Genomic DNA, 13,238 nt, shown 5'->3' on the forward strand with positions numbered 1-13,238 from the left:
AGCTTTTGATAACCTATTTCCACAATTGCTTTTTGTTGGTTCCTCGACGGCAAACAAGTTTCCATGAAGTTCAGTAAATTTGCGACTAAAGATGGAAATAAATGGCAATGCAATCTGTGCTTGGCTGTTGCCCGTGTTGCTCATGTTGCTCGGAGTGGTTAAGGCGCAGAGCTGATAAATTGGAAGTGCAGTTGACGCTGGAACTCCTCTGGCAGCCGCATGGCGGAAAAGATGTTACCCGTAGCACGTTGCTGTTGCTGTTGCATGTTGCTCCTAATAAGGCTGCTGCTGATGCTGGCACAGCATTTGAATTTGTTTCTGATGCAGCCTCTGCTGCTGTTCTGCTTGTTGCCGTTGTCATCTTTCTTCTGCCACATTGCCGCGACTCTGTGTTAATGAAAATGCCAGAGCCGGCAATGCTGCTGCCACATCCGTTGTCTCATAAGCATGCCTCTCTATAGGCGGTGACGTGGCCAAGTGTGTCTCTGGGCATCCCTGCCCCAGCCTCAGTTTCAGCCTCAGCCGCTTCTTCTGTCATGAGCGATGCCTTGGCCAAGTGTTGCTGCCGTGCCGTGCCAGCAGCAGCAGCAGCAACATCATCATCAACATCATCGTACATGCAACAACAGCAGTTGCATCTCCTCGACGCTCCCGCCGCAACAGTCACGCTTGCTTGTAAAACACTCTGGCAGACTCTGACGGCCGTTGCACCTCTCTGGGATCCCTCCGGCACCGGCGTTCGGGACTAGTCAATGGCAGAGGCAAAGAGGCGAGAACAGAGATCAAGCAAAGAGCAACGGCAGAAGTCATTTCAAGGGCAACCGAAACGTGAGTTACAGAGGCGGCAGAAGCGACGGTGACGGCGACGGCGAAAACGACTGCGACGCTGGCAGAGAAAAGAAGCAGCAGCCATGCACACACTGTGGCTGGCGAAATCATAACTCAAACAATTGCAAGTATAAGGCATGCAAATGTCACAGCTGTGGAAAAATAGGTCACTTGGCGAGCATTTGTAAAAATAAATCAAAAAAATCCGTAAATTATGTATCTCAAACAAAACATGACACCTATTCTGATAATAATTTTGATAATGATAATTATAACTTTTCTATCTATAGCGTTGATACAACCTCAACTAATGGAGTATATTATTTACCTGTAAAAATTGATGGAAACATAACGAAAATTGCTTGCGACACTGGTGCACCGTGCACATTGGTTCCAAAAACATTTTACGATAGCTTAATTACCAGCAGACCACTTAGAAAATGTCTAGTTCCATATGTAGATTACAATGGAGATTCAATCAAAGTTATTGGTGAGTACGATGCAACGATCGAATATCGAGGTCTAAAAAAACAAATTGTTGTTGTTGTAACCAATGCAGTGAGTCCACCTTTGCTAGGTAGAACATTTTTGAGAGCTTTTAATTTTGAGTTAATGCAGGTGAACAATGTGTACGTAAATGAACCAAATTCTGTAATTACAGAACAGATTAAATCGGAGTTTGCTGAAGTTTTTGAGCCTCGTTTAGGTTCATATACTACGAATACGATATCGTTACTATTAAAAGAAGATGCAAAACCAATATTTTTCAAGCCTAGGTCAGTACCATTAGCATGGAAAGAAAAGATTGAAGTGCAGTTACGAAAATTCATAGATGATGGAATTTTAGAGCAAGTTGTTAGTTCTGAATGGGCAACACCTTTGGTACCGATTTTAAAACCAAACGGTGACATACGAATTTGTGGTGACTATAAGGTTACATTAAACCGGTCTTTAGTCGACGTAAAGTATCCACTACCTCGAATAGACGACATTTTTGCAGCGCTTGAAGGGGGTACACTGTATTCAAAACTTGATCTGTCAAATGCTTACAATCAGCTAAATTTAGATGAGCAATCTCAAAATTTGTGTACTTGGAGCACACATATTGGACTATTGAAAGTTAAACGCTTACCATTTGGTATAAAAACTGCAGCAGCTATTTTTCAAAAAACAATGGAAGGGTTGTTTCAGGGTATGCGAGGAGTTGTGGTTTATCAAGATGACATAACAGTTACAGGACGAGATCTTCAAGAACATATTTCAAACCTAAAAGCTGTACTTAGAAAACTGAAATCAGTTGGACTTAAATTAAATGACAAGAAATGTGAGTTCTTTAAATCCAAAATTTGTTACCTAGGATTTTCAATTGACAGGATAGGACTGAGCAAAAACAATGATAGAGTTGCGAGTGTATTGTTTGCACCGGCTCCGGAAAACGTATCACAGCTTAGAGCTTTCATAGGCATGGTAAATTATTATTCAAAGTTTATCAATAATTTCGCTCAGATAATGAGTCCTTTATATGCATTATTAAAGAAAAATACAAAATTTAATTGGACACGCGAATGTCAGAGTGCATATGAAGAGGTAAAGAAAGAAGTAACTTCTGAACAAGTTTTAGTTCACTACAACCCAGATCAACCGTTAGTATTAACGACTGATGCTAGCAGTCATGCAGTTTCAGGTGTTTTATCACATAAATGCAATGAAGATATCAAACCAATAGCATTTGTATCAAGAGCATTATCCAAAAGCGAGCATAATTACAGTACAATCGAGAAAGAGGCCCTGGCTATAGTGTTCTGTGTGAGTAAATTAAGACAGTATCTTTTAGGAAACAAGTTCATCCTTCGAACAGATCACAAACCATTACTAAGCATATTTGGAGACCTGAAAGGACTTCCATTGATGGCCTCTGCACGAATGCAAAGATGGGCACTGACTTTGTCAGGTTTTCAATATACAGTTGAACACATAAAGGGGACCTTAAATATAGCAGATGGACTCTCAAGAATGCCTCAATGGGAAACGGCTGTACCAAACGAAGACTATAATTACATACATTTTATACAGTCCGAAAAGGTGTTCAAAATTAGCTTCAAAGAAATAGCTCGTGAAACACGACGTGACCCAATATTATCAAAAGTTTGTGAGGCAATTAACACTGGTTCGAAGACAAGATTAAAAGGCAGCGAGTTTTCTGCCTACATCTCTAAAACAAATGAACTTTCAGTGGAATATGATTGTATCTTATGGGGACACAGAGTAGTAATTCCAACCAAACTGAGACAAGCTATTTTAGCAGAATTTCATGCATCGCATTTGGGAATAGTAAAAACCAAAATGTTAGCACGTTCTTATGTGTGGTGGCCTTGCATGGATTCTGAAATTGAGAAATTAATTCGAGATTGTATTCCTTGTCAGGAACTACAATCAAGTCCAGAAAAGAGTCTGTTAATACCGTGGAAATCCACAGGAAAGGCTTGGAGTCGAGTACACATAGACTTTGCAGGACCAATTAGAGGTTTTCATTTATTGGTTATTATAGATTCTTATACAAAATGGGCAGAAGTATTCAAAACGAAGGAAATAACTTCATTGTTTACTATCAACAAGCTTAGAGAAGTATTTTGTCGATATGGTTTACCAGACGTGTTAGTTAGTGACAATGGACGACAGTTTACTTCTGATGATTTTAAAACGTTTATGAAAAACAATGGTGTTAATCACATTTTTACTGCTCCAGGACATCCAGCGACTAATGGTCAAGCAGAAAATTTTGTAAAGACTGTTAAGAAATCACTATATGCAAACATAAAGGCTAATGAAAGACAAGATTTTAATACAATTTTAAATAGATTTTTGATCGATTACCGAAATACGATTCATTGTACTACGGGCGAATCTCCTGCTAAATTATTTTTTGGTCGTACACTAAAAACAAGATTTTCGTTGTTAAAACCACCTACGGTCGAAAGCATAATAAAAAAAAAACAGACTGAGTGTGTTGTAAATCACAAAGGTAGACGAAGCACAGAATTTTTAAAGGGTCAAAAAGTTATGGTTAGGGACTACAAAAATCCTAACAAAGCAAGCTGGACTCAGGCAACTGTAAAACAACAACTGGGCCCGCGTTCGTATTGTTGTATTTTGGCGAACAATAACAGAGAAATAAAACGTCACCTGGATCAAATTAGAAACCAAAGCACTAACAATCATACATCGCCTAATGCGAAAACACCTGATGTCGAAAGCAATTGTTCAGTAGATGACAATTCCAAAACCAACAATGAACAAATAGTTTCTCAACCAACACCCACCAGGAGAGAGTTGAGACCACGTGAGGCAGGGAAGGTAGTAAAGCGTATTTAACAATAAAATAATATAAAGAAAGGAATTATGAAATCAAATTATGTACAAATTAAACACTGAAACAAATACTAAACAGATTAAGAAGAAAGAAAAATACGAAATCACATAAATTTTATATACGCTAATTAGATTAAGTACACAAATCAAATTGTTATAAGAAAATAGATTTGTAAATGACATGTATATTAAACATCTAAGGAGAGGCGTGTTAGGTATTATATTAATATCTATATACGGCTCACCATCCAAGGGAGATAGAATAAAAGAGAATCTTGAAGACAACGCGTGCTCAAGTCTGAGTGTCAATACACTACATTGACAAAAGTGGAATGGCAACAGAAACACACGTAGAATCAGCGCCAACAATCGCTGGGCTACACTGAAAGAAACACCTTCATAAAGCTACTTCTAGGAATGTGAGGTGTCGCTGTGGGCCCATGAGCTCATTATCCCTTTGTAATGTTCCAATTTTCAATGTAATTTTTGCATTGAATTTGATCGTGACACTTTTCTCTCTCTGTGATTCAACAGGGCAGGTGCTGTAATTTGTTGTTGCTGTTGTAATTGCACTTGTTTTGCAAATTAATTTAAATTATAGTTTTTTGCTGTTTTGTTATCAGTGGCGAGCCGGTTAGGTGGAAGGTACATTTTAGAAGATGGAGTAGGGAGTACCACAGATCGATGGTTGGCCCGATGGATAGGCATATAATTTCTGTTTTAATGGCTAATTTAGTGGAAATTAATAGAGGCAATTAATATGGCAACAACGCTGGAAAATACAAATTTTTGCATTGCGTGTACAATATTATTTTATGCAAATTTTTAGAGAGAGAGGAGAGAGAAATAGTAGTGTAGAATGGTATAGAAACGGTAGTTATCAACACGTGCCCATAGATAGTCCTCTTTTTAAAGGGTATCCAAAAGTAATCCACTTGCAATCGATGGTTTCACCATCCACTAATCTCCATGTTGAATGCTCTATAAATTCAGAGAGCATTCGCACAGTTCTATGCATGGGCCGCCGCACGACTTTGGCTTTAAGTAATTTTCTAATGGCACCACAGAGGAAAAATGAGTCTCGGTGCCTTTGGGGTCACCTTGCCCCCACTATCCTCACTATCCTGACTTTTCCTGCCTGTCCCCGCCATACCGCTGCTGCTGGCTACGTTCATTAGATTAAAAGCAATTTACAGTAAAACTTTTTCCCACAACCGCCTTCTGGCCGGGCCGACTGCTCCTCCGCCTCCTTCTTATCCTCGTGCTCGTCCTTCCCTTGGTGGCTCTTCAGCTACTGGTCCTCCTCTTTCATGTGGCCACCACGGCTCCTTCTACTGCTCCAAACACGAGCTGCAGCATTTGGTGACGCTAACATGTTCGCCGAGCGCCGTGCAAATGTGGCCACCATTTCGCCACCCCACTATCCGTCTCTCTCGCTCGCACTTCTCTCTCTTCTCCCTTTTGAGAGTAATTTGGCGCCTTTTATACCCGATACTCAAAATGAGTATTGGGGTATATTAGATTTGTGGTAAAAGTGGATGTGTGTAACGTCCAGAAGGAATCGTTTTCGACCCCATAAAGTATACATATTCTTGATCAGCATCAATAGCCGAGTCGATTGAGCCATGTCTGTCTGTCCGTCTGTCCGTCTGTCCGTCCGTCCGCCTGTCCGTCTGTCCGTCTGTCCGTCCCCTTCAGCGCCTAGTGCTCAAAGACTATAAGAGCTAGAGCAACGATGTTTTGTATCCAGACTTCTGTGATATGTCACTGCTACAAAAATATTTCAAAACTACGCCCCGCCCACTTCCGCCCCCACAAAGGACGAAAATCTGTGGCATCCACAATTTTAAAGATATGAGAAAACCAAAAACGTAGAATTGTAGAGAATGACCATATCTTGAAGACTGCGGAATCTGAATTGGATCGTATCATTATTATAGACAGCATCAAGAAAACAATTTCATTTTTTCTCGCCCTGTCTCTCTGTAACACACACGTAGCATAGGCGGCTTTGCTTAGAGTAAAACATTAGCGCCTAGATCTCAGAGACTACAAAAGCTAGAGCAACCAAATTTGGTATCCACACTCCTAATATATCGGACCGAGACGAGTTTGTTTCAAAATTTCGCCACACCCCCTTCCGCCCCCGCAAAGGACGAAAATCTGGGGATATTCAAAAATCTCATAGACTATTAAGGCTAGAGTAACCAAATTTGGTATTCGCACTCCTGTTAGATCTTACTATAAAACGTGTATCTCAAAATTTCGCCCCACCCCCTTCCGCCCACACAAAGGACGAAAATCTGTTGCATCCACAATATTGCACATTCGAGAAAACTAAAAACGCAGAATCATAGATAATGACCATATCTATCAGATTGCTGAATCTGGATGAGAGCAGATCATTTTTATAGCCAATAGGAACAAATCAATTTGCAGTGGCTACGCAGCGCCCGACGTCACGCTCAGACTGATTTTCTGTCTCTCTCGCACGCACTCTTTGTCGTGTCGTTTCATATTAGCGGCGTCTGCCGGAGGAGAGCCATACTGACTTAGTATCGGGTATAACCGTAGAGTTGCGGTGTCCGCAGTAACTCACAACGTTCCCCCTCGTTTGGTTTATATTTTCTGGAATTCAACAAATTTGCGGATTTGGTTTGTAATTTATTAAATTTATCGCATGCTTCCGTCCAGGGGGACACCTATCTATGGGTGTGTGTGTGCTGTGTGTGGAACGCCCATTTAGGGGAAGTCATTCGGAGCTTAGAAGTTATTATTTTGATTTATAGAAAAAGTTGCTTTAGCGAGCGAAAGTTGCTCGTGCGAAGGTGCAAAGGCGGAGAGAGAGGGCCAACATCCTGACTAAAGGAGCAACTTTGAAATGACTTCATGCATTTGATGGCGGAACAGAAACTGGATTCGGAGAACAGACAACATCCGCAGAACCACCAAAAAACAATACCATCTATACATACCTATGTATAGGGTAATCTAATCAAGTATCCAGAATCAGGAATACACAAAGGCTCTCGTACACAGGAAAATATGGGCTTAGTTCCCCTCTTGGGTGACGTCTGCCACCTGCACCGAGACCTCGTTCTCCGGCACCTCCTTCTGTCGCTGGCAGCCACTCGAACAGGGAATTTCGTGGTTACAGCAGCCCGCATCACCCAGCCCGGCATCATCGCACGAGTGATCATCCTTGCAGTAGTCATTGCAGTAGAGCTCCGAACAGTCCGTATTGGACACGTTGCGCCAGCCCTTTTCGTTGATGTGGTACAGCCGGACAATTCCGCCCGAGTAGGCGTCCTTGCTGGTGGCATGGTAGATGGCACGCCTGGCCAGATCAAAGGCCTCCTGGTCGGTCATTGTGAAGCGGTGCCCCGTGTCCAGGACGCCCAGGGCGTAGGGCGAGCCGCTGCCCACCGCAAAGACATTGCCGTGGCAGCGCATCCCCTCCGAGTCCACGTAGATGAGCTTGGGACCCTCGTCGTCGTAGCCGGCCAGCATCATGCCCATGACCAGGCCCATGCCCTTGTATTCGGCGGAGATGTTGACGATCATCCGCGCCGCCGCGTCCACGGAGAGGCGCCGCTTGAAGCGCAGCTCGTGCAGCCGACTGTCCCGGGCCAGCACTCTGTCCCAGTAGACACAGTCGGCCGCTCCGCCGGCCAGGGTCCCCAGCATGTAGTCGTTCAGCTCGACGATCTTCTTCATCGTCTGCGATCCGATGTACTGTCCCGAAGTGGCCCTCGAGTCCGCGCAGAGCACCACCCCGCCCTGGTACCTGAATCCCAGGGTGGTTGTGCCGTGGGCAAAGTCCATCTTAACCCCACAGTGGGCCAGAATTTTGGGTAAATTCCCCACCGGCTGGAAGGACAGGGAATGGATTAGTCTTCTGGATTGGTTGCCTCGCGCTCTTACATCTTCGTAGGGTGGCGCCATCAGGGCGTAGGGATTCTCAAAGTTGCTGGTGGCTTCCCGCAGCTGCTCCTTCTGCCACTCGGTCTGCAAATGGTCGAAGCGCCGCATGAAGGGCCATCGATCGACGCCGCATATGCCCTCCAGTGCCATGGATGTGGAATGTAAACGAAATAAATTTTATCAAAACTAATAAATATGGGGAAAATATGTGTCATGCAAATGATTTTCGATGATTGAAATCCCAAGGATATGGGAGATTCAAAGGTTTCTAGAGTAGAGTATTTCCCCCCTCCACAGCAATCCAATCCGATCGACATCCGTATCCGTTTGTGTGAGTAGTTCAAGTCCTCATCTATTCCGATTCCGCTGAATGTTCCGCTCTAATGAGCAATCAGCAGTGGCAAGGCCAATCACATTACCATTTCACACAGGGAGCAGAGGCATTGGCATTGGACTCCGCGTGGGAGTCCAACTGCAGCGTGGCGCCACCACAGAGATACACGACATTTTAATTGGACTTTTACCCGTCCAGAGCTCCATCTCCGCCCAGCATCCACATCAGGAACGGCATTGGCACCTGTGGAGACTCGCAAATCAACCCAAAAGCGGACTGAGGAAAAAACGAGAAAGCAGCCACGCCACGCCCCCACACCGACTACCTACTGCCCAGTGCCCAGGCTGTGGCAAGCGGATTAGCCGCTAATTAAACCAATTGGAAATGTTTGCTAAACTGTTTGAGTCCTCCAGATCGGGTGTGGGGTCTGGATACCTTTGCAAAGTAATTCCAATGCTTTCTTTCTCGCTCTGCGCCACTATCTCTATCTCTGTTCCACTGCCATGTGTCACTGGTCTAAATTTATGCAAATTGCCAGCTGCAAGTGGCCTCGGCCTCGGAGCTGCCACCGCAGCGCAGCATCGTCTCGCACAATTCATTTTTGCACGCGGATCCATTCGCGCCTGCATTTTTCTATTCTCTGCCCTTTTAAATGGCAGGAGGAGGGGGCATTCATTTGATAGGGGATAAGGGATACCCTTTCGAGGGAAGCTGCAACACCAGACCACAAGATCTACCAGCGGAGGCTAGAGACCTTCATGAATGCACATGCATGTCCCAATGCTAACAGCGAAATAATCTCCACTGAAAGAGTGCTCCCCATTTCGGAGTTCCCCGAAACTGCCCTTCTGTTTGTTGGTTCTGGATAGTTTATGCTGCCTGCGCTGATTATTAAATCACAAGGCAGGGTCCAAACTGGAGCCGGCATCAGCAATCTGATATGCAAAATCTGTTCTATGGCAAGGGGAATGGATGGCAACAGCACCAGCACCAGCACCCGCACCGGCTCCTCTCTTCCATCATCTGTCCCTCGTTAATTACAGCCCAGTTTCAGTGCTGTGCACTCTGGAAACAACTTGTTAAAAATGCCCGTTGCCAGTTTATTAGAGGGCAACTAAAGCAGCTGGCTGTCCGCCAGTGGAGTGCCGGTGAAATTTACTTGAGAGTTTAGCGCGTAACCTGTTTTAATGACTAAGATGACGCCCAGTCAAGGGCGCGCAGGAGCAACAAACTTGAGTTTGATGAGTGGAAATTGTGCCCGCGATGCGGGGGAGCAGATTAGGATTAAATTTAATTTCGAATCATAATCAAGGAGGGGGGAGCGCCGTGCAAAGAGTGCTTAAAGTGGCAGCTCTGAAATAAAAACTAAACCATTTTGTAAGCATGCTGTAGAATACATCTGAGAATGTTTCCGAGTCTTACAAATTTTCTTAAGCTTTTTGCATTACGAAAATGAAAGAGAACAAGCCGTTTTACGGCATACATTTTATTCCACTGCCGCCGCTTGGTATTATTGTTTTAAAATCCTTCAAATCCGTTGTTTTACTGCTTACTGCCTGCTCTCAGGTTTTGTTTTGTTGCGAGGACAGCTTTTAAGCTCTGCTTAAGGCGGCCCAAGGAGCCAGCACCCCCTCCAGCATTGAGGGAAAACTTTTGTCATGCACCACATCCTTCCATCGAGTTATTCATCATCTGTCGCCGGCCTGTCCCAGACCTCTCAAAGCCGTACGCGGAATTTGACAGGGCACCTAATTTTCTCTGCAACCCAACTCTGCATTTAATTAATTTTAATTGAAAAAGCCCCGCAAAACGGATTAGCTCTGGACCCGGGGCCTGAACCTGAACCTGGTCCCCAGCAAAGTTCAAAGTTTGGGCTGCAGAACGAAAACTGAAAAACTTTTGCGCCCCACTTGCTTATGGGGTCAAGTTGTGTTGGTCTGACAGCCAGTCCGCGCCGGCAATCCTCGAGAATCAAAGTCGGACAGCCAGTCTGCGGCGGCAATCCTCGAGAATCAAAGTCGGACAGCCAGTCCGAAGCGGCAATCCTCGAGAACCAAACTCAAACACAAGCAGGGGCAACTATTTTCACAGCCAACAGGCAACAGCCAACAGCCAACAACAGAGTCTACGATTTTTACGATGATGATGCATTAGATTTAAAACTTTGTCCGTCACGGAGACGAGTGTCTTGGCAACACATGAGGATGCGGATCTAATGAAATGGCTGCTTATTTATAGGCTAGATTACAATTTTTTAAATGGAAAGTAATTCTACGCCCAATGTACAGTCATAAAACAAAGTTATCCGTCCTTCAGCTTCGAGGGAAAACTTTTCCATCAGCAGACAACTTTTGTAGGTTTTAACGACTTTACTTTGCATTGCAACGACTCTTCCGCAGTGAAGGACCCCCAGATACCAGACTCCGATTCGGTTTTAATGGTTGACACAACATATTCGCTCGCATTCCACTGCCGCTGGCACATATCCTATGCCCGCCCCGGCTAATTGTTGCGCCTTCGATTTTATGGCACTTCGAAAGCCATTAATCCGTATTTGATATCCGTCTAATTAGTTTCCCCGCCTACCGGGACCATTTTGTGGCCAACACACTTTGGGACCACCGGTTCTTGTAAATTTTGATGATTGATCTACCACAAGGAAATGGTCGTAATGCCTCGTTTCGGCGATCTATTGGCTGCAGAGAACTGGGCACCTGGCCTGCTTAATGTCTTTGTACTCGATGCACTCCCTTGACCATGGAATTACCCAGTAACTGGTCTGCCTTTCCTTTGTCCAGTTTGAGATGTTCTGCAAGAAGGCAAGAAAAGTTGGTAGGATTAGTAGCTGAAACGGAACGGAGCAGAGCGGAGCGGAACGTGATGCCGCATTGCCATTGGACGGCAAACAATGGAAAATGTGCTTTGTATGTTGGCCAAACACGACAAGAGACGCACCAGGCACGCGCCTGAACAAGAGAGGTATGTGTGCCATGGCAAATAGCACAAAAGTCGTAATGAAAAGAGGAACTGCTAATGTGTCTGCCTGCCCCCAACCCGGCTGCTTCTGCTCCTGCTTCTGCTCCTGCTCCTGCCGTTGCAAGCGATGCGTGGCCGCAGGCGGCATTTGGTTGCCGCTTTGCCTACGCACTGGTTGGCCAAGGCTTTTTGCCAATTTCCTGCACAAAGCGCGGGAATTTGTTTCGGCCACATGGCCAGGCCCTTTGTCCATTTCTGATGAGGAGCGCGCACCAATGCGAGCCATGCGGCACTAATCAGAAGCTTCTAGCTGCCTTAATTACAGATCGTGGCTTGCCGCATTTCACAGCGTGATGTGGAGAGCATTCATACATCACGATAAGTAGGAGGCACCCAGATGCTGAATGGAAGGCGAGTACAGTCTTACATGCACTGACAATAGTCTATTGGTCGGAGGTCATGTTTTTATTTTAAATCATTTATCTGTTAGAGCTAGAACACTTTCACTTTGGGGGCGTTGGGGCTATGCAATGGGCCTTCAATGAGGATTTCCATAGCGACCCTTGATCGATGCCCGCGAGGCACATGTTTTGGCAGTGGCGGAAGTTGTATATTTATTCGTACCAGCCACTGTTGCACCTGAAGCCAATTACGGGTACCGTGCCTTGCAGAAAAACATTTTAATTAATTGAATTCAATGTGTGTGTGAGTGTGTGTTTTTGTTTGTGCCCCATAGGCAACATCCCTGAAAATATGCGAATTGCATTAATGAACCAAAAACGTTGCAATTAATTGACTTTTCCCTCCTTTAATTAATTCTTTTTTATACCCGATACTCAAAATGAGTATTGGGGTATATTAGATTTGTGGTAAAAGTGGATGTGTGTAACGTCCAGAAGGAATCGTTTCCGACCCCATAAAGAATATATATTCTTGATCAGCATCAATAGCCGAGTCGATTGAGCCATGTCTGTCTGTCCGTCTGTCCGTCCGTCCGTCTGTCCGTCCCCTTCAGCGCCTAGTGCTCAAAGACTATAAGAGCTAGAGCAACGATGTTTTGGATCCAGACTTCTGTGATATGTCACTGCTACAAGAAAATTTCAAAACTTTGCCCCGCCCTTTTCCGCCCACACAAAAGGAGAAAATCTGTGGCATCCACAATTTCGACGATACGAGAAAACCAAAAACGCAGAATCGTAGAAGATGACTATATCTTCTAAAGTGCAAAATCTGAACCAGATCGTATAATTATTATAGCCAGAAACAAGAAAACAATTTCATTCTTTCTCGCTCTGTCTCTCTCTAACACACAGGTTTCATGGTCGGTTTTGCCAATTGCAAAATATGAGTTCAAGGATTTTAGAACCTATAAGAGCCATAGCAACCAAATTTGGTATCCACACTCCTGTGATATCGGACCTTGACCGTTTTGTGTCAAAATTTCGCCACACCCCCTTCCGCCCCCGCAAAGGACGAAAATCTCGGGCATCCACAAATCTCAGAGACTATTAACGCTAGAGTAACCAAATTTAGTATCCGCACTCCTGCTAGATCTCACTATAAAACGTATATCTCAAAATTTCGCCCCACCTCCTTCCGCCCACACAAAGGACGAAAATCTGTTGCATCCACAATATTGCAGACTCGAGAAAACTAAAAACGCAGAATCATAGATAATGACCATATCTATCAGATTGCTGAATCTGGATCAGATCAGATCATTTTTATAGCCAATAGGAACAAATCAATTTGCAGTGGCTACGCAGCGCCCGACGTTACGCTCAGACTGATTTTCTGTCTCTCTCGC

General features: G+C 44.4%; 1 protein-coding gene across 2 annotated transcripts; it reads right to left on the reverse strand.

Annotated features, from left to right (window-relative positions):
• Positions 1–6,848: 6,848 nt before the first annotated feature.
• On the reverse strand, positions 6,849–8,356 carry LOC108161007 (proteasome subunit beta type-5). Of its 2 annotated transcripts, XR_004474142.1 has the most exons (3): positions 8,122–8,356; positions 7,173–8,067; positions 6,849–7,110 (listed from the first exon to the last, which is right to left on the reverse strand). XR_004474142.1 is itself a non-coding variant. In XM_033396723.1 (2 exons), exons 1-2 carry the CDS (start codon positions 8,269–8,271, stop codon positions 7,249–7,251), a joined length of 969 nt encoding a protein of 322 aa, XP_033252614.1. In that variant the 5' UTR covers positions 8,272–8,356; the 3' UTR covers positions 6,849–7,248. The 2 variants fall into 2 exon arrangements, 1 of the variants encoding a protein (XP_033252614.1); XM_033396723.1 differs by having other exon boundaries at positions 6,849–8,067.
• Positions 8,357–13,238: the final 4,882 nt, after the last annotated feature.

The sequence above is a fragment of the Drosophila miranda genome, assembly GCF_003369915.1.
Source record: "Drosophila miranda strain MSH22 chromosome Y unlocalized genomic scaffold, D.miranda_PacBio2.1 Contig_Y1_pilon, whole genome shotgun sequence".
NCBI classification, from domain to species: domain Eukaryota; kingdom Metazoa; phylum Arthropoda; class Insecta; order Diptera; family Drosophilidae; genus Drosophila; species Drosophila miranda.

Coding starts and splice junctions, on each gene's coding strand:
- LOC108161007 (XM_033396723.1), bottom strand. CDS start 8,271: ATGGCACTGGAGGGCATATGCGGCGTCGATCGATGGCCCTTCATGCGG. Junction 8,068..8,121: donor TGGCGCCACCCTACGAAGAT/GTAAGAGCGCGA, acceptor CTGTCCTTCCAG/CCGGTGGGGAATTTACCCAA.